Source organism: Syngnathus floridae, chromosome 4 (assembly GCF_059516105.1).
Source record: "Syngnathus floridae isolate MCC-2025c chromosome 4, RoL_Sflo_1.0, whole genome shotgun sequence".
Lineage (NCBI taxonomy): Eukaryota > Metazoa > Chordata > Actinopteri > Syngnathiformes > Syngnathidae > Syngnathus > Syngnathus floridae.
Genome location: NC_142416.1, coordinates 20,652,308 through 20,672,208, shown reverse-complemented (window position 1 = coordinate 20,672,208; position 19,901 = coordinate 20,652,308). Strand labels below are relative to the sequence as shown.

At 47.6% G+C, this 19,901-nt stretch overlaps 4 protein-coding genes across 7 annotated transcripts in view; 2 read left to right on the top strand and 2 right to left on the bottom strand.

The window, feature by feature from the left end:
• LOC148399925 (voltage-dependent T-type calcium channel subunit alpha-1I-like) overlaps positions 1-9,202 on the bottom strand; it is a 42,427-nt gene extending 33,225 nt beyond the window's left edge. For 3 of the 4 annotated variants that reach the window (XM_088373800.1, XM_088373802.1, XM_088373803.1), the window contains exons 1-2: positions 8,961-9,202; positions 8,819-8,835 (exon numbers count right to left, since the gene is read on the bottom strand). The gene's annotated coding sequence lies outside the window, so the exon portion shown is untranslated. Of the gene's footprint in view, positions 1-1,031; positions 1,507-8,818; positions 8,836-8,960 lie in introns of those variants that run through there. The other variant, XM_088373801.1, reaches the window with a different exon arrangement.
• sack1fb (scaffolding CK1 anchoring protein Fb) lies at positions 4,100-10,709 on the top strand. The gene is made up of 5 exons (XM_088373804.1): positions 4,100-4,688; positions 7,297-7,464; positions 7,750-7,871; positions 9,507-10,222; positions 10,307-10,709. The coding sequence occupies exons 1-5, from the start codon at positions 4,224-4,226 to the stop codon at positions 10,351-10,353; spliced, it is 1,518 nt and encodes a 505-aa protein (XP_088229930.1). The 5' UTR covers positions 4,100-4,223; the 3' UTR covers positions 10,354-10,709.
• A 117-nt stretch (positions 10,710-10,826) lies between these two features.
• Positions 10,827-15,183, bottom strand: cyth4b (cytohesin 4b). The gene is made up of 13 exons (XM_088373809.1): positions 15,122-15,183; positions 14,096-14,178; positions 13,936-14,006; positions 13,560-13,623; positions 13,064-13,182; positions 12,885-12,965; positions 12,691-12,803; positions 12,440-12,588; positions 12,262-12,373; positions 12,111-12,187; positions 11,845-11,916; positions 11,621-11,775; positions 10,827-11,403 (listed from the first exon to the last, which is right to left on the bottom strand). The coding sequence occupies exons 1-13, from the start codon at positions 15,138-15,140 to the stop codon at positions 11,322-11,324; spliced, it is 1,197 nt and encodes a 398-aa protein (XP_088229935.1). The 5' UTR covers positions 15,141-15,183; the 3' UTR covers positions 10,827-11,321.
• A 591-nt stretch (positions 15,184-15,774) lies between these two features.
• Positions 15,775-18,469, top strand: rac2 (Rac family small GTPase 2). Its single transcript, XM_088373817.1, has 7 exons — positions 15,775-15,928; positions 16,854-16,925; positions 17,015-17,132; positions 17,275-17,337; positions 17,533-17,692; positions 17,765-17,901; positions 18,259-18,469. Exons 1-6 carry the CDS (start codon positions 15,894-15,896, stop codon positions 17,893-17,895), a joined length of 579 nt encoding a protein of 192 aa, XP_088229943.1. The 5' UTR covers positions 15,775-15,893; the 3' UTR covers positions 17,896-17,901; positions 18,259-18,469.
• The last annotated feature ends 1,432 nt before the right edge of the window (positions 18,470-19,901 follow it).

Here is a 19,901-nt window from a genome sequence, read left to right as displayed (position 1 = left end):
AAGAAAAATTACTCTGATCATTCATTTTGTTCCGGGAGTAGAAAAGAAATGTTCCAGAAAAGTCTGGATTTTGTAGGCACGTTTTTATATTGAGATGTATTTGGAGAGGTTCTGAAAAAATGTCACCACCTTGTAAAAATCTTTTCATTTTTCTAGAGTTTGAACCATTTTTCTCCAGAAAGTCAATACCTTGCATAAATGAAGTCAGATTTTCTAGGTTTAAAATCTGTTGGGGGGTTTTCAAAGTCAAATTTTATTTTATGATGAAAACAAATGACTTTGGGGATGAAAAAATCTAATTTTGTATCTGAAAAGAGCATTTTTAGACTATAAATGTCTGTTAACGTTTCTAAAGAAATCTTCAAAAACAAAGTTCCTTTTTTGAGGGGAGGGGAGGGAAGTGAATTCTGACAAAACGTATTTTCCAGTCATGACATCATCCTACAATATGATACGGACAAACTAATGCGATTTCTGGAATGCCGTCGGCCAGCCCTTTAAGTGGACATGTGACATGATATAGTTTACTAGCATGCCATTTTCAACCTTGTCCTGGAAGATCCTCTTCAAATCAAATGTATTCACCAGAAAAATGCAAACAACTTGAGTGTCTTCATACTGACTACATGGCCACATTAGGGATTTTAACATTTTTCACAACGCATACCGTGACCTTCAACTAATCCTGGCATGCATAACCTCTGCAAACCCCTCAAAACAACTTTGGCCACCTCCGTTCTCATTCCGCTCAAAAAAAGCAACCAAAACGTCAACTGTGGCCATTCAAACTCCAAATTGAGATTTTTTTTTTTTCCCCAACCGCGGATGCAAGTGTTCCTAAAGAAGTGACCTCATGTGAGCGCGGCTTGAGCCGAAAGAGCGCCCCCTGTCGCCACCTAAATCACTCAGCAAGGCGTCATTTGATTGACCGGCACACGCGCATGCACATCCAAAGCGGTCCCGATCCAGATGAGGTGAGCAAAAAGCAGCAAAGAACGGTGATGAATATGGCATAAGCTGTTGTTGCTTACCTTCTCCTTGGACATGAAAGCGCCACAATCGTGCTGTAAAAAAACACAACAGCACTCTGAAGAGGAAATCCTGCTCATCCGGAATGAGGGGGAGAAAAAGATCCGGATTCACTCTGGAAGTCCGGATCGGTTGTGGTGCCAATCCAAAACGGGTTCTCCCGTCAGGTATTCCATGCGCACGAGCGTCCCAACATTCCCGCTTGCTCGGTGTCCTGTTGCACGTGCCGCACACTTTTCTTTGCACGTCTGACTGCGCGTGCGTGCGTGCGTGCGTCCGCAATGGGGCTTTACTCGTCTTCTTCAGCGGCGAGTCGCGAGTCACCGTGGCTGTGAACAGCGGGAGCGGGGAGTGTCTCCTCCTCCTCGTCCTCCTCCTCGTCGCCCCCCTCTCTCACCTCGCGATCCGCGTGCGCTCGGCAGCGTCATCGGCGGAGCCGCAGGTTCGAGTTGGCCGCAGATGCATCCCCCCCCCTGTCCGTCCGTCCGTCCGTCCTCCCCCTCCCGCCTTCTCCTTCTGGCTTCCAAACTCTGGGAATTCCTCAAGTGATGCGCGATTGAAGCTCCTCCGCCTCGCCTCCGCCGTGCACGTGCGCGCGTGCACACAAATGTAGAATAAAAGCAGGAAACGAGGCGTTTATCGCAAGATCGCAGAAAAGATTTGAAGGCGTCGTGCACATTCATGATCACAAACATGACAACTGCAATTTTGACACCAACAAAAATCAAATCAAATCAAAACATTTGGGTCAAATCAAAAAGAAACGAATGTTCAGCCTAAAGTCTTTTGTAGGGGTTCTTAAAAGATGCAATCACCAAAGGTGGTGCTCTCAGCCCGTCAGCGAGCGTCGCCATCTATGGGCCGGGCCGGGTCGCTTTTCGAAAAGCCTGCCGGGTCCGAGACGCTTCCCACCTGCCGTCGCTACAAAAGAGCATTTAGCGGGACGGCACGCCTGTCCGGATTTACCCATAGGTCACACTTGGCGGCGGATCAGGCAACCGTCACGGATGATTACACGACATCAGAGCGAGCGCCTTGGCCATTGGGATGGCTCTGGACGCCGGATGCCATCAAAGTCGCATTTAAAGTTCACAAAGAAGTGAGGAAGGGCAAGATGGACGCTTGGACGGAGGTCCACAGCTATTGGGTCCACACCGTTTTGGGTCAGTTTGCCCTAACATTGGATTAAGAACACACAATTCAAATTGCAGGTGGCTGAGGGATGCCCCGCCCACGTGTGTTGGAAAAGCCCCGTCCACTTGCTAAAGGACTGCTAAGCGGGCTGATCGCCGAGCATCGATCCAAATGTCAGCTAGCCGCAGCAGCTACGCCGCAGCTAGCCGGCGGGAAAGCGGCATCACGTCCTAGCGGTGGTGCTGCTTTCCAAACGGCAATCAATCAGCTTCCAAATAAGTGTTGTTTTTGGAAAAATGCTAATTGCTGCTCAATTAACCGTGATGGTGTGAGAGGAAGGAAGAAGCTGGAGTCCATCCCGGATGGATGACTCAGGGCCAAGACCGAGCTCCGCGGAATCAACCTCGACGTGGGCACTTTTGTCCACGTCAGTCTTTGACAAAGGTGTTCTCGTCGTTCATGTAAATATATTTAAGCGGATGAGTGTCGAAAAAGTCAACCTACACCAATGTGGTATGTTGGGGCCCTTTTAAGGTGCAAACTCAAATCCCATTCGCTTCCTTCCTTCCAGAAGCTCATTTGGGTCTTGGACGCCGATAATGGAGTCAAGGCGACCGACCCCTGTTTAATTTGCTGTTTGCTGCTCACCACCACCAGCACCACCAGCACCACCAGCACCACCAGCACCACCAGCACCACCAGCACCACCAGCACCACCAGCACCACCAGCACCACCAGCACCACCAGCACGCAGAGGCTCCGAATGGCTGCGAGCGCGCGAGGAGGCTAATGACACGCTCTTGAATAAATAGCAGCCACGCACGCACACGTACGTCTGAGGGCATAATGAGATGGTCGCTCCTATCCATCCCCGACCCGAGTCAATTAAAGCATGTTTACGCTCGTCAGCTTTAGAGGGCGAGCGAGGCAAACAAACCATTTTGGTGGATTTATGTTCAGCGCGCACAACACAATCAGATACAGTGCAAGCAAATAGTCCACCTTTGTCACTCAGTTATCCATCCATCCAAAAATATAAATAGTTGCTGTAGTCCTTCATATTTTTCTGCTATCTTACTGTCCATAAAAACAAAAGTCAACATCGGAATAAACGGTTTAAAAATGCAGTGCGTCCAATGTATTTTTCTGCTCCCCTCATCTCAGAGAGAAACTCATATTTGAAATTTGTACACATAAGTACTCTAAATATAACATTGAGAACTGAGTGAGCGCCTGGTCGTAAACTTGAAAAGTTGCGTTCTATTTTTGTATTTTGCTGCCGTCTGGTGGCGCACAGAGTCATTACAGCATGGTGGAGTTTTAGGCTCAATTGAATGGAGCACGGTCTACGTATATTTGAAATAACCCATCAAATAAATAAAATAATTAAAAAAAAGGGGGGGGGGGAGGCAATGATTACATAATAAGACTAATGACTTGGAGACGTGAAGCAGTTAGCACATCACGCATGACAGCAACACCACTGGAGCTATTAGCTAACCACAAATGATGCTCGAACAATGAAGTCGAACTCGTTGGCATAACGTAAACCCATTCAAGACGCAAAGCCATTAGAGAGACACGTTTGGTTTCAATGCATCCATTTCCACGAAAGCATGTGACGTTTGTCACGCCCTTCCCGTTTAAATGTGAACTTTGCTCAGTTTTCATAATGTGCTGCACATCAATAAGAATAAGAAATACACGGCGTCAACAGAAACCAAAAGTGGTGCGTTCGGGTGCCGCTTGGAAATATGCAAAATTGGGCTTTCCTTGAGACTGAGTAGCAACGTGGATATGTTGAATGCTGGCACAATAGATGGAAAATAGAAGAATAAGAGGAACTATCACGTGCTGTTTGTTTCTAAACTTTCTTAAGGACGTGTTCATTAAAATGGTCTAAATTCCGCTTGCCTGCGAAGGCGGCACACCCGGCCGCGCCCCTTTTCCACTCCCCCGGCCTCAGGTAACTTTGTGCGCTTGGGCTCGCTTCCTACTGCGCGTCGAACCGGCCGGCCGCCACTCTCCTTCGGGCCAAGCGCACGGAACAGACAGCAGCCATGGCCGAGTCCCAGCTCGTGTGCATGGAGGACGGCCGAATCGGTGTCCAGGTGGCCGAGACGCGGCCGGAGTTCTACTACAGCGAGGAGCAGCGCGCCGCCGTCGAGGAGCTGCTCAAGAACGGCGACGGCGCGTTCAAAATGCGCCTCAAGGACGACAACATGAAAGATTTTTTATCCGCCAGGGAGGTGAAACAGCTCACCAATAACTTTAAACACTACGACGCGGCCGGGGAGGGGGAGCGGGAGGCGGGCGCGCGCTCGTCTCCGTCCTCGGACTCCGGGGTCCACTCCACCTACTGGCCGCAGATGTCCGACACCGAGGTGCCGCCGCTGGACATTGGCTGGCCCAGCTGGGGCTTCTTCAAGGGGGTGACCCGGGTGGCGATCCACACGCACCCTCCCAAGGACAACGGACCGCATATCAAGGAGGTGGTGCGCAGGCTCATCCAGGGGGCCAGCAAGGTGGGTGAGCGGGCGCGCGCATGCAGCATCATCATCATCATCAAAACAAACGATTACTAATTGGAACGTCCCTGGAGTGCCCTATTTTGCGGATCCCGACAATGATGGTTTTGCAACAGACCACCGATTTTGCATATAAATACAAATTATCGACCGAGGCGATCGGATCTGTGTTAAGTCTAATAGGATAATAACTGTCATCATGGTTAAATAACTGCACTGCATTTACTCAGTTTGACTTCTTGAATCGCTCTCCTCCCTGTTGTAAAGAATAGATCCCTCCGCCATAGAAATGACCCGAGCAACGGACGAGACATTCGGTTTAAAAATTCCATCCACAGTCAAAACAAAAAGTCACATCTGATCATTGAGGTGAATCAGTTCAAGTCAGGGTTTTTTGCCAGTTTGTCTCAATTCAAGTCGACTTTATTTTTAGAGCCAACCATAGCTGCATACAAAGTGCAAAAGAAACCTTGCACAATAGAAAGAAACATGATGTGATTATTGGCGTTTATCAAATTCCATTCCATTTTAATCGTGATGTGGGCCACCACGATTAAATGAACCTGATCGTCGGCAATTTTGAAAACGGAGGCTCGCTCTGCCTTCAGGCACTTTCTTAACAAGCAGTCAGCCAACCACTAGGGGGCGCACGCGTAAGTAAGGCCTCAAGTCAGTTACCGAAATGACAAGCCGAGTGGCGAGAAAATTGGAGAAGTGACTTTCCTGCTTGACATTTTATTTTGCACTCAAATGTTAAACAGTAGTGCAATCAAAATACACGTTTTCAATGAATCATTGTAATTACTAAAGTCACCCAAATATGGTCCTCGTCCTTTCATAAGCTATTTTTTTCTTTATCTCTGCCAAAGAGCTTTATATGTTTGCATAGGGTGGTTTTTATTTTATTTTTTTAAGCAGCTGTAGGTAAATAAAAGCCTTGAATAAGTTACCGTTGCGGACGTGCATCCTGGAGGTTTCGTGACATACTTTTTTGTTTTCTTACTAATGCTGCGTGATCAACTGGTTTCAGCCATTAATTGATCTTAATTGCTCAACAGGATTACCAAATAAAAAAAAGGGGGGGGGGGGGGGAGTGTTTTTGGAGGTTGTTGGATTTTTGTTAACAAAGAAATTGCTTGCTCCTAAGCTTTTTTTTTTGTTGTTAAATCAGGAGAGGTCCCAGAAGGGGAAAAAAATCATTTGCTTTTTCAAATGTGCCAGAAACGGGGCCATTGAAATGAGACATTTGTCCAAACATATCCGCCATGGCGGTGCTCGTCTTCTTGTGTGCGTGCGGTAAGCCGGCTATTGCACAAACGTGCCAAGTTAGAGACCCACACGCGAGCTGACGTCACACCAAACGTGTTTATTTCCTTCATCTGCCGGAGATGAGGTCACCGCGTTGCTATGCTGCCGGGCATTTCCAAAGTTTCATTTTTGAAGCTCCACACCCGCTTGGGAAAAATTGGTCAGGTGGTTTGTTTTTATTTTGGTTTCAATTCATTTGTCACTACAGGACAAAGCTTTTGCAACTGACGACAACAACTGTTTGGTAGTCTCCAATTTCGGGGCAGTCAAAACGCAACAAGGCCTCTTTCATTTCATGAACGTATCCACTTCCTGTCGGCCATTTTGGAAGCGATTTATGAGCACCGCCGGCGTACGGCCTCGTATTGTCTCGCAATCGCGTAATCAATAACGGTTTTGTTGTGGTGCTCGAGGCCGCCGCAAACGCGTCCCGGCGCGCACGGCAAATATTTGAGCAGGCAACGGAGAAAAGCCACACCGGCTCAGACTTGTCAAGACGCCGCTGAGGTGGAAAAGGGCAAAAATGCTAAGGGGAAGTTGCAGGAAAGAAATCTGAATCAGCGGACTTGATTGCCTGCCCGACTGGTTTTGTCTTGAAATTCCCCGAAAGCAAAGCCGTGTTGACGATTTGCGCTCTACGTGTTGAAAAAGTCCAGGCGCTCATCGAGGGCCGAAAGCGATGATATGATATTCATTTGTCTTTAAAGGAAGAATATGATCCATTTTAGCATTTGCGAGTACGTTCAAATGTTGTTGAAAATACATTTGAACGTACATAGTTTGTCACTTCCAGGGTTCCGTTGCTTTTGCGTCTCCTTTTTTCTTTCTTTTGGGAAAGACTGCTTCACAATCCAGCCGGACGCCCGGAGGCTCTTTGAGACTGTGTGCGGGCATACCTAATGTAATGGCCGCTTTGAGCCTTCTCTTGGAGGAAAGCCAAGCTGTCAGCGACAAGTTCACTGCAAGAGCAACGCTCGTAACTCCTCTGGGGAGGGAGGGGGGCATCTTGCTCCACTTCAAATTCTAGAAGAGTGCTCGGAAAGGAGAAGCCGAAAAGTTTCCACCATTCATTAAGTTGCGCAATGAAGGCGGGCAGTGAAAGGGGGGGGGTGATGAGTCAGTGGTTCACTTGTGTGGCCTGCTGAATACAACCAACTCATTCAAACTCAGTCATCAGAAGTAAATGATGAGGGGAGGGCAGTCCTAAGTCATGACATCCATTTTCCCAGCCTTCACCGTCACCCACGTCTCGGCCTCGGCTGAAGAGTTTGCGTTGTGCCCCCCCTTGTCCTGGTAGGTGATCGCCATCGTGATGGACCTGCTCACCGACCTGCAGATCCTGCAGGACCTGATGGACGCCGCCTGGCGCCGCTCGGTGCCCGTCTACATCCTGCTGGACCAACACGGCGTGCCGCACTTCCTGGACATGTGCTCTCGGCTGCAGATCGGCGCCCAGCACCTGCGGGTAAGACCCTTCGTGCTCAGCCCTTGCCGCTTGTTGCTTTGGTCCGGATGCAAAAGGTGGACTTGACTGGAAGCGGTTCTGAATTTGCATACATTTACCTCCAGCGGACACCTGCCGCTCTTTTTTTTTCTCCTTTTGCTTGGAGTCATTTCCTGGTACGGCTCACCGCAAAAAATGCGGGACGCCGAGCCAAGCGCAGGCTGACATTTGAAGCTCTTGAAACGGCTGACGTGTTGCAACTTCTGGTAAAAATGTTTGTCATCCCAAACTGCGTGTGAATTGCAGAACATTCGCGCCCGGACCCTCTCCGGGGTGGGCTTCAACTTGTCCTTCGGCAGACTGCCCGGCTCCTTGTGCTCCAAGTACATGCTGGTGGACGGAGACAAAGTGGTCTTTGGATCCTACAGGTGAGAAACTCCAACGTCCCCGGGAAATCATCTCCCATTGGTCCATGGGACGATTTACCATTTGCCTTCTACCTAGCAACAAGTTCTACATTTGATTTTTTAAAGCCAGCGTCCGAAGCCAGATTCGCTATGCAATATGAAATGTGATGGTGGAAAATAAAATCATCCCCCTCAAAATTGTTCACTAAGCTAAACGACCAAGCTAATTCAAGCCAGAGCAAAGGTGAAAGTTCAAACAAACAAGTGAGAGCTGCGCTTTGAGCCAGCCCGCTTTCCTTTCCTTTCACTGCTCCGCCACACCCAGCAAGCAAACCTGCCTCAAGACTCGAAGTTCTTGTTTTGAAAAGCTTAAGTGCTTCGCTTCAGAGCGTCATTAGCGTCCTTCCATTGACGCCAGCGAATGACAACACGTGTCGGTTCCGCCTCGGCTGTCAAAGTGTCAGCCGGGCCTCCAACTCATTCAACTCAAGAAGCTGTAAAGGCCTCGCGCGCAACGCTAACCCCGTCCAAATAGTTGGGGAAAAGCAAATTGCAAATTGAACATTCACATTCCTCGGCATTTTCACGGTATCAATACTTGCATAAACCGCAATCATTTCAAGCCACATTTGATTGACCAAGTGGTTCGGATGATGACTGAATCAAAGTTCAAACGCAACGTAAACCCCAACGAGTTGAAATACTTAAGTGAATGAACAGTTGCCGCTTTACGACCAACTATATTTATTTCATATCATTTCGTGGTTATTGCACATTCATGTTGGGTCTCGCCGTTAAGATTAACGTCGCAAAAGTCAAGGCATTGTCTTTGCCCACATGAACGATGAACTCGGTGACAAAAGTATGAAAACATTTACACTGCAGCGACATTCCAACAATGTACACGCGTATCTTGCCACTGACCGTGTGAAGACAGTCAATTTAAAAAAAATTAAAAAATCACTCACCATTTGGTGGCGGGCGGCGTCTTCGGGCGGGCGGGCGGCGTCTTCGGGCGGGCGGGCGGGCGGCGTCTTCGGGCGGGCGGGCGGGCGGGCGGGCGGCGTCTTCGGGCGGGCGGGGGGTCGGCGTCTTCGGGCGGGCGGGCGGGCGGCGTCTTCGTGCCGCCGGCCGGCGTCTTCTCGCCGAATTCCGAGTCCAACGTTAAGAAAGTGGCACCATGTTGGTGGCGTTGTCCAAAAATAAAGAAGTCATTTTCGGCGAGCAGTGTTGTGTATTCTTCGAAAGACGAATGTGGTGACGAAGCCGACATTGGTCGAGGCCAAGAAAGAAAGGCGCCAGGTGCCCTCGGCTGTCAAATTAACCTCCGACCGGAAGTTTCGCAAGGGTCATCTTTTATTTCCGGTGTCAGCCAAAAATATTTGGATGCTTTATGCTGTTGTTGAAGTGTGCCAGCAACACAGTCATTTTATTTAATAAATAAATAAATGAATGAATAAATAAATAAATATGTAGGAACGAAAGGAAAAAATTAAACCATAAAAGGAAAAATTAAACCATATTTTAGGGGCAAAATGTCCCCATTTCGGGGCATTCCGAAGCCATGACAGTGATTCATTTGATTATTGTTTCAAAATCGTTCAGCCCTAACGTCATGTCATGATGTTACACTGACAAGTCTTTCCCACGCGACAGTTACTCGTGGTCCTCGTCACGCATGGACCGCAACACCATCACGGTGATGACGGGCCAGGTGGTGGAGTTCTTCGACCAGGACTTCCGCGAGCTCTACGCCGTGTCAGAGAAGCTGGACCTCTTCCGCGAGTTCCACGTGAGCCCGCCGGCCAACACGAGCGCCAGCGTGCGCTCCAAAGCGGGCCCCAAGCGGCCCCCGCTTCCCGCCACCACGTCCCGCTTCCAAGTCAGCCTCGGCGACCCCCGCAAAGTCAATAACATCGAGGTGCCCGCTCACAAGTACTACAACCCCAAGTACTTCCTCATGTTCCCGGACACCCCGCAGCCGGCGAGGTCCCTGCAGGGGCCCACCAGACCGTCCGAGCTCTTGCGGCTTACCGTGCCCCAGGACCAGATCACCAGCAGCGAGAAGCTGGACCGCCTCAGCCCGCTCCCGTCGGAACCGGTGGAGTTCCTCAGGAAACCCAACGGTGTCCCGCAGGAGAAGAAGAGACTGACGCTGAAGCAGAGGTTCACCAAGAGATTGTCGTCCAGCAAGCTGTCCCTGAACAGCGGGAGGGCCAGCCCCGAGTCCACGGGACACCTGGGGAGCCAGGACCCCCTGGAGGTCAAGGGCAAGCCATCCACCAACAAGCTCAAGCTCCTCAAGAGGCCGTCCACGCTCGGGCCCAGGACCGACTCGGTGCAGACGTTAGACACCACGCAAGACAACACCAGTGAGTGATGTGGTACGGTGGATGGAAAAAGTCCGCTGGGCACTTTTTGAATCTTTTTTTTTTTTTTTGCTGTTTGTTCCGCAGGCCTGAGGAGTCAACGCCGACCTAAGCAAGTGTGCAAAGTGTCCTGAGGTAGACAAGCAGATTGTTTTTCCTCAAGTTTATTCCCAACGGTTTACAAGCACTCAATTCACTTTTGTTAGCGGGCCTCAGACGTCCTGCCGCTCGCTGCAAGTGGCGTGCTAGCTCAAGGGCTGACCAATCAAGCCGGCTAAAAAAAGCCACACAAAAAAAAAAAAAGCCCAGTGCCTTCTTTGTTGTTGCCCAAAAATAAAATCACTTTTTATCATTTAATTTTTGTTCATAATGCGGATTCCTTGAGGTCATGTTAAGTAATGAGGTGCCATTTGCACAAAGGTTGTACCCGCTTCCATGTTGCAGGTACTAAATCAGTTGAAATAAAATGTTGCAGTTCTGATCAAAACAATTACTTTTCTTTTGTTTTGACCATTATTTTAGCAAAAGAAAAAACGCGACAAGAAATAGTCTTGTCTTTTGAATTGGTTTTTTTCTGGCCACTTGAGGGCAGCAAAGAACACTTGGAAAACGATTCACTTTTATATTAGGAACAATGCTCAATATGTAACACATACTTTTATACAAAGAGCCATTTTCAGGCATTAATCATGAAATGATTCAACGGCAACGTGACAAACCCAACAAAATCTTTTATATACTTACAAGTATTTCTTAAGCAGAAGTCGACTCCCCGGCAAGAGGAAGTGATGAATGGTTCAGTCCTGAAAGAGGTGCACCCTCATTTGTCAGCAAACTTCCCCAAAAGACACATTCCTATTTTCGTGGCGTGCCACGCTTTTTGAGCCTGATCAAATCTTTGGGCTTCATTTCTCCGTCGGATGGCGCCACTCCACTTATGGCGGGCCGGCGGGCCCGGCGGGCGGGCGACTGTGTTCAACAACTTGGGTGGAAGGCCAGCCCAGGCCGGGCACGGTGCTGTCGGCACCCGCTTCCGTCAATAGGAAACGATTTGGATCCAAAATATCCGCCGGTGCGTGAGTTCTGTAGACCGGTGTCTGGTTCAGTCCTGATGGTTCTGCTTGATTAGTTTCTTCTTGCGCTGGGACACCAGGTCGTAGAAAGGGTCCCTGGTGATGCTCGCCCTTTTCAAAATCAACACAAAGACGGACCGCCAATGAGCTTTGTTCTCTTGGTACTACGAGAATATTGTTTGATTTGCTGCCCGCAAGATGGATTTTTTTCAAAAGCCATCAAAAATCTTGTTTAAAAAATGATAAGAAGAAAATGTAAAAAATCATATCAATACCATAAAAATAATTAATAAAAAAAAAAAATCTGCTACGTGCGGGCGTGGGGTACCTGATGGCGTGGATCCAGGAGTCTCTCTCGCCGGCGCTGGCAGCGCAGATGGCGTACGATTGGTGTTTGCCCTCCACCACGCGGCCGTCCGTCTCCGTCTTGCACGCTTTGATCTTCTGACCTCGACTGTTGGGGTTGTACAGCTCCAGGCAGTACTGGACGGCAAATTTCAATCCAAATTCAAAATACAAATCATACATGCGGACGAAAGATAGAACGCTCACAGGTTTGCGGGGAAAGGGGACGTCCCGGACGCACAGGTTCTCCAGAGGGATGATGCCTCGAGGCTCTTTGTCCTGCTGGCAAAAGTCAACCATTAGGAGTGGCCAATGTGAAGAGATAAAAGTCGACACACCCCTCTTATAGCCAGAGGGAGGATGCGAGTTGGACATTATGGTGGAAAATTCATCTTGGTCTCATTTCAACAGGGGTGTGTAGACTTTTGATACACAGAGACAGAGAGACAGAGACAGAGAGCGGGAGGCCTTACGGTGGTGAACTCAAAGTAGTAGAGGCAGTTGTCGGTGAGGATGAACCATCGCCTCTTCCACGTCTTCACTCGGCCGCCTTCGGCCCCCCAAAAAAAAAAAAAATCGGTCATGAAAAAGGCCAAAGAAGGAAAGAAGAGAGCGCACATTTACCCAGCTTGAGGAGCCATCCTTCTCTGTCGGGGTTGAAGAACGTGTGCGTCAGGTCGTTGCCGTCGTCCTCGGGAATCTTGAAGGGCTCCTTGCGAATGCTCTCGTAAAGTTTCTGAGGGAAAAAATTTTTTTTTTATTGACACCGCCGCAAAAAGAAGGACGGAGCGGCGCTTTTTACGGTGAGCAGCTCGACGGGGAGGTCGCGGCCGTTGTTGATGCCTTTGTTCATGCAAACGAATCGCTCCAGCGTGGTCTTGTCCTTCACGTTGGGGTTGTGCAAGCTGGTGTTCAGCATGATGATGGCGAACGACAGGATGTAGCACGTGTCTGTGGGGGACGCACGCGCACAGGAGGTGACATCACGGAAGAGGCCCAGACCAGCAGAAGTATGGGTCAAGGTTCTGGTTCCGGTCCTGAAGCAAAACTTACCGGTGGACTGGAAGACGTTTGCGTTGCATTGGCAGTATCGCGCGGCAAACGCCTCCATCATGCGGTCGATCTTCTGGGCCTCGCCGGGTAGACGGAAACTCCACAGGAACTGTCTGCCGGCCGGGTGCAATGAAATGTGATGGACGTCATTCGTACGATGTCATAAGATGACATCAGAGCATGCGGACACAGACCTCAGCGCCTGGACCAAGTTGAGGTCGGAGAACTCGTGAAGTTCCACAAAGGCCTTCAAGGTTTGCAGGTGGAGCTCGTCCCTGATGAAAAAGAACAACAATTCATGGTCCTTGGCTGAATGTTCCAGAAAGTCTCTGCGGAGCAAAAATTTTGGAGATGGACGCGCGCGGTCGTTCACCTTTCTCCCAGGAACTCTCCGATGGCCGTCTTGTTGAGGCCCTCCTCCTTGTAGAGGAAGTCGGCGATGCGTGCAGCGCTCTTCTCCAATAACTTGTTCTCCACCAGGTAATGGATACCCTGAACCACACACACAAGCGATGACAAATCAAGGTCAATCCAGATCTGATCCAGATCTGCTCCAGATGGCACATTGAGCCGCAATGTAAACGCAACACGCTCTGCTTTTGCATGTTAAAGATAAAAGCAGTGCGCTATGCTCAAAAGGGAGTCTGCATGGAAAAAAGTTCGGTTTTGTCCCTCTCGTCCTTTCACGTCTTCAAATGTTGCATTGAGGTCCACGTTTGCAGTACACAAATAACTGCTGCGATGTGTCGAGTGCGGCGGAAACAGCACAGGCGGCGTCGACACGCTAAACAGGAAGCGGTCGCTTCTCCGAGACGGCTCGGGCAAGCAAAGGCGGCAAAAAAGCGCTTGAACTTTTTGCCGCTGCTCACCTTCTTAGGGTCCATGTTGAATTTTTTCTTCCCGTTAGAGAATTGTTTCCTTCCCATGCTTTTGCTGCAAGAAAACACAAAACACTTTTTGATGACAAGTCACCAAACTTTGCAACGGCCAAAATACCAGCAAAATTTGGAGTTGCCTGGCTGCAATTGAACCAAATGCCGAGGACCTGTTTTGTCCCAAAAATAGCCACTTCTGACCAAAATGGCGGATTGACTTTGTTTTGCCAGGCATGGCTTTGTGAGACTTCATTATGTTTTATTTTATTTTAAGACTTCTTTGTGCGGGTCTACCATACGTCAGATTGCGAAGTAAAAGTTTTCAAAATATGCTCGGCCATTTTTTGATGCCCACGTTAGACCGGCCTACCTTTCCTCGGTCTCGGCCAACTCGAAATTGAGAATCTCGGCCATGACGCTGTCAATCTCATCCTTGAGTTTCTGCACACACACACACACACACACACACACAGCAAGAAAAGTCTCCATAAAATGTCCAAGATGTCTTTTGTCATGATCAAAGATGGTACCTGGATGTCATCCAGAAGTCCTTTCTTGTGCATCTTGATGCTCTCCAACTCCAACATTTCGGCCGTTGTGAAACCCGACAGAACTGCAACAGCCCAGATGAATTCAAATCATCCAAAATATCAAATATATGAGAAAAACAAAAATCCGGCTCATTCTGGAACAAAAGTGGCCTTCTACTTGATGGCCCACATTGTATGTCAGTAACTTGATTGCTGTGGGCCAACGAAAGCGGACGGAGGTGTGATCATGTGATCGACACAGCGCCCCCTCTTGGCGCATGCTCGCTTCTTGTGAATGACACACGGTGAGCCAAACGCCCTTCCTGTGTGCTGCTTGTGCAACACACGCGCACACGCACGCACGAGGAGAAAGAAGAAGCAGCGTTTAAATAGTTGCCATATGGAGGAAATGAGAGCACGCTTGACTTTGCTCTGCTCAAAAATGTAGAGACACTTTCCCATTGAGGAGCATAAGAAAGCATCTCTAAAGATTTGCAATGACGATTGGCTCGCTTTGAAAGGAGGTTTGCATGTTTATATTTGTGTCTCGGTTCACGTTTTAGGGGAAATTGAAAGGAACCGAAGGTTAAATTTAGAATAAAAAATAAAGCAGTGGCAGAACGACTCAAATGTGGGTTTGAACGTCACTTTGGTTTTTACTGCCTCTCTCTGGTTTGAAAGGACTATTCTTGAAACGCTTTGTATCACATTTATATTACTAGAATTCATATATTGTATCTCAACATATACTTGTATTCTATTTTTTTCATTCTAAACTTAAAATGTCATTTTAAACTAAACAGCTATCAACAAACATTTTTAAATACAAATTTGTAATCTAATGTAATTGTAATGGCCAGGGGAAAAAAATCAAGTTATGTATAAATTCAAAACTTTGAAGTAAAAAGAAGGAAAGAAAATGAAAATTCAGAAAATTTTAAAAGGCAACCCAAAATGTCAAAGGCAAGGGAAAAAACAAACAAACAGGAAACAAATATTTAAAAAATAAAATAAAATTCAGCTTACCCATGTGGCTGTCAGTCATGAGCTCCACCAAAATAAAAAACGCAGCGTGACAAAAGCAGAGTGAGCTGGTGTGGGTGCTGCTTCAGCACAAAGCGTCCAAAGTGACACTTGAATGACAGACACATTCACCCACCCCCCACCCCGACCCCCAGAAAAAAAACAGGAAGTCACCCTTTCAAAATAAAACCACTGAATGGACATCAGGAAGGAACATGATGTGCTGACATTTTTTTAATCAATCATATGATGTCATGTTCCAGCAGTGATGTCTGGAACTTCCTTTTCTTGTCCAAACACATACAAAAAAAAAAAAAAAATAAAAAAAAAAAAATATATATATATATATATATATATATATATATATATATATACATACACCATATATATATATGTGTGTGTGTGTGTGTCCGTTAGTGTGCATGCATATGTGTCTGTTAGTGTGCATGCATATATATATATATATATATATATATATATATATATATATATATATATATATATATATATATATACACACACACACACACACACACACACACACACACACACACACACACACACACACACACACATATACATATATACATACGTATATACAGGAAGCTGAAAACAAGCGACTGCGACACCTCAACCGCATGCACAGCACACACCCAAAGTGAGAAGTGCGCATGTGTTGCATGTGTGTGTTACAGCTTCCTGTGTTGTCACACGGTATCTCGTCTTTGTGTGTGTGTGTGTGTGTGTGTGTGTGTTGAGTGTGAAGAGGCGCAGCATGCAGGCCATCAAGTGTGTGGTGGTTGGAGACGGGTATGACTTTTTTTATTCATTTATCACGCTTTTATTCAACTTGATCAATCAATCTATTGTTTTTATTGGCACGATCGTTTGGACACTGGCAAAAAGTCTTGCAGTGCGCGCGAGGCCATTACGTGTCGACGATGAGTCGATTTACACGAGAAGAGTATGACTCGAGCACGAGGGCGCATAGTGTCGGCGGGCCGCTTCGTTGCCGGCGGAGGAGAGAATGTTCTGATTTGTGTGTCCGAGCGTGAGAGACAACTTCGGGCGAGTTCCTTTTCTGTCCACTTCGCAAGCAAACATCTCTCGCACGGTCGGTGGTGCGCCCGTCGGCTCAGAAAATGGACCGAGAGGTCCCCAGAGACACAAAACGCCCGCGACTCCACGGCTTTATTCTGGCTGACCCACCTGTTGAGAGACGAGCTGAGAGAGCATGTGACTGTCTGTCTCACTAACTAACTAACTAACTAACTAACTGGCCAACTAAGCAACTCACTCACTCACTCACTCGCTCACTCACTCACTCACTCACTCACGCCAAGCAACTTGCTAACTCCCTCGCTAGCACCCCCCCCTTTCCTCCAACCCAATTGAGCAAACTAACGAAAAGCCTTCATACTAACAAAAACCGAGTGACTTCTGCAAAACACATTTTGCGTCCATCCGACGAGAGTGTTTGGATGATTCTGTTGACATCATCAACGTGCATTGAGCGCTAATTTGCCATTTGCTTGTGTGTGTACAAACGGAACGTCATTCTCGCATCCTGTGCGGTTGTTTGAAAGAAAGAAAGAAAGAAAAAAGAAGAAAAGTGGAGCTTGTGTGTCAGGTGTGACGCCAACGCATCCATCTTGTCACTTCCTGTTTTCAAACACTTCACTTCCTCTTTGCACGCACTCTTCATTTGACTTTTTTCAGCGTGTGTGTTTTCCAGGGCGGTGGGCAAAACATGTCTGCTCATCAGCTACACAACCAATGCCTTCCCGGGGGAATACATCCCCACTGTGTGAGTGTCCACACACACACGCACGCACGCACGCACGCATACACCACGTCATGGGAAGGTCCAACTGCTTTTTTTTCGTTGACTTTGAGCTTCGACAACTACTCGGCCAACGTGATGGTGGACAGCAAGCCGGTCAACTTGGGCCTGTGGGACACAGCGGGCCAGGAGGACTATGACAGACTCCGGCCGTTGTCCTACCCGCAGACGGTACGCGCGCACACACGCACACGCGCACGCACACACACACACACACACACACACACACACACACACACACACACACACACACACACACACACACACACTCCTGGACACACAAGCTCAGAGTCACATGTGTGCGTGTGCACAGGACGTGTTTCTGATTTGCTTCTCCCTGGTGAGTCCGGCTTCGCACGAGAACGTCCGAGCTAAGGTACGTGCTACGTATGGACGACAACAATCCGATCCTAAAATGCGACCTCCAAACGCTAAACCGGGATATCAACTTGAATTTGAACCCACTGCCTGTCTTGATTTAAAACCCGACTTTAAAAGCCTAAATGGAATACCTGGAACGTTTAGCGAGGTCCCGTGTCGCCGTGGTAACGATGCTGCGTTTACACACCAGTGGTACCCGGAGGTACGCCACCATTGCCCATCCACGCCCATCATACTGGTGGGCACCAAGCTGGACCTGCGGGACGAAAAGGACACGGTGGATAAGCTCAAGGACAAGAAACTGGCGCCCATCACGTACCCGCAAGGTCTGGCGCTGGCCAAGGAGATCGGTGAGGACCCGAGCCGTGGCTGCGGCGCCCCCAGCTTTGCTAAGCGTTTTTGGGGTTTTTTTTGTGGCGCAGACGCCATCAAGTACCTGGAGTGCTCGGCGCTGACTCAGCGAGGTCTGAAGACCGTGTTCGACGAGGCCATCCGAGCCGTTCTTTGTCCTCAGCCCGCTAAAGTCAAGAAGAAGCCCTGCGTGCTCATCTGACCTCAGGTGACCTTTGACTTGAAAATCAGGAACACAACAGCAGTATCATGAAATAGCACTTCTTGTCGTTTTACCAATTGTTTGTTTTCCTTCATATCTTAGCCAGAAAACTGTCAAATGTATTTTTTGTTCTCCATCGTGAAGTCCTTCATTTTTCCAATCAGAAGATTAGCGCAAGCAGGTATCGATACCAGGTATCAATACCGATTGTAGTTCAAGGTATCAGGATGCCGATACCGGCCACGGATATTTAAAAATGATTAAAAACTGACATTGAATCAGAAAGACAAAAGTTTTTGTGCACCATTATGTATCAAAACGAGTCGTGGTATCAGAGTGCATGTAAAGCCTTTTTGTTTTTAGGCCCCAAACTACGGTGCTGACCGAGCGACCGAGCGACCGAGCGACCGACCGACCGACCGACCGACGGCCTTCCTCAAGAACGTCGAACGCTTGAACGCACGCGAGAAATGCCAGCAAAGTGGACGGACATGAAGCTAAGCTGCGTCAAAGCTGATGCTCACGCAAATGTATGACAAAATAAAAGCTTCTTGCTGTCATTTCAAAAAGAAAAGTCAAGGCCTGCAAGCCCCTCATTCATCTCCATTTGACCTGTGCGTGTGTGCGTGTGTGTGTCTCCGTGTAAGAAAGTTACAACTTGAAAGTGTACGACATCAAATTTCTGGTCACATGACCTTTAACTAAGAAAATTCCTAATTTTTTTTTTCTGGACAATGACTCAAAAAAGAAAGCAGATGAAGAAAATAGCAATTTTTTCCCTCCCAAATTATCGAGTGACTTTTTTTTGCTGGACTTTGGCTCGCTTTGCGTTTGACCGTTTGCCATTGAGAACGCGTGCCAATTTGGTATCTATAGCGGCGCCTTGATCGATACGCTCTTAGCGTGTCATCAAAAAAAAAAAAAAAAAAAAGGGAGTTTGGGAGGGAGCAGCTGAGCGGATGGAGCATGCTTGCCTCTGGAGGCTGGCTGTCTGTCTGTCTGGCTGGCTGGCTGGCTGTCTGGCTGCATCTTCACGCCTGCTCCGTCATTTTGGACAGGGACTCGCAATCGGAACAGGTGAGTCTTTTGGATTTCCTGGCAAACACTTTTTGAAGTATCATTAGGAAAAAAACATGATGGATTTTGGGGTGACAAAATGTTTCAACTGGAGCAGGAATTTGATTCTTCACACATGGAGAGCCTTTTTTGTTTTGAATTTAAATTGTTTATTTGCAATTTTTGTGCTAAGTACGAAAGCATTATGAAGGATGTATTTAAACTGTATTAATAGTCGAATTAATATTCTATAATATTCTATATCTGCATTCTTGTATTTATCAGATTATTGGATTTATTTTGGTCTTCTAATGAATGCATTCAGTATGCATACGAGTTATTTGTTTAGAATCATTTTGAATGTCACATCATTTCATGAGTCACGTATTGCATTGACTTTTTCTTTTTATGGATCATTGTACCTTTGTATTGTTTCTATTGCATTGTTATTGTCTTTATTATTAAGTGCATAATGAATCATTTTTCAAATTCTGCCGTCATCCATTTTGAGGATTTATGTTTCGTCTCAGGTGTTGCTTTAAAGGAGCAAAAATGTACTTGTTCAACTATTTTTACATATGATATGTTTATCATGAATATTATATTATGATTGACAATGTCTGGCTGGCGTCTGTGTTACCGTGAAAGCGTTCAATCACGCACCGTCACTCGTCCAAGACAGGACAGCGATTGACTAGTTTGGGCGAATTTACGATCTCATCAATTTGAGGCCATCGGAGAGAACGGAGCAATTTCCCCGGCGTACACGAGCAAATCGATTCAAATCGACCTTGTCGTCGATGAATCCACTTCTGCTCGTGTACGCACACGTCCAGCCACGTTAGCGCTACTTGATGCCCAATGGCCGTGCGTCACGTTGTCATTGTGTTACTTGTCACCCAATCGCATAGATCAATGCGGCCCCGTGTCGTTAATTAGCGCTGGGCTTG

Excerpts from the sequence above, each read along its gene's own strand:
- sack1fb (XM_088373804.1), top strand. The coding sequence starts at position 4,224 with ATGGCCGAGTCCCAGCTCGTGTGCATGGAGGACGGCCGAATCGGTGTC. Across the intron at positions 7,465-7,749 it reads TCGGCGCCCAGCACCTGCGG|AACATTCGCGCCCGGACCCT; the intron begins GTAAGACCCTTC and ends TGTGAATTGCAG. Across the intron at positions 10,223-10,306 it reads CACCACGCAAGACAACACCA|GCCTGAGGAGTCAACGCCGA; the intron begins GTGAGTGATGTG and ends TTTGTTCCGCAG.
- cyth4b (XM_088373809.1), bottom strand. Across the intron at positions 12,966-13,063 it reads GGAGAGTTCCTGGGAGAAAG|GGACGAGCTCCACCTGCAAA; the intron begins GTGAACGACCGC and ends CTTTTTCATCAG. Across the intron at positions 12,804-12,884 it reads AACTTGGTCCAGGCGCTGAG|ACAGTTCCTGTGGAGTTTCC; the intron begins GTCTGTGTCCGC and ends CCCGGCCGGCAG.
- rac2 (XM_088373817.1), top strand. The coding sequence starts at position 15,894 with ATGCAGGCCATCAAGTGTGTGGTGGTTGGAGACGG. Across the intron at positions 15,929-16,853 it reads TGTGTGGTGGTTGGAGACGG|GGCGGTGGGCAAAACATGTC; the intron begins GTATGACTTTTT and ends TGTGTTTTCCAG. Across the intron at positions 17,133-17,274 it reads CGTTGTCCTACCCGCAGACG|GACGTGTTTCTGATTTGCTT; the intron begins GTACGCGCGCAC and ends GCGTGTGCACAG.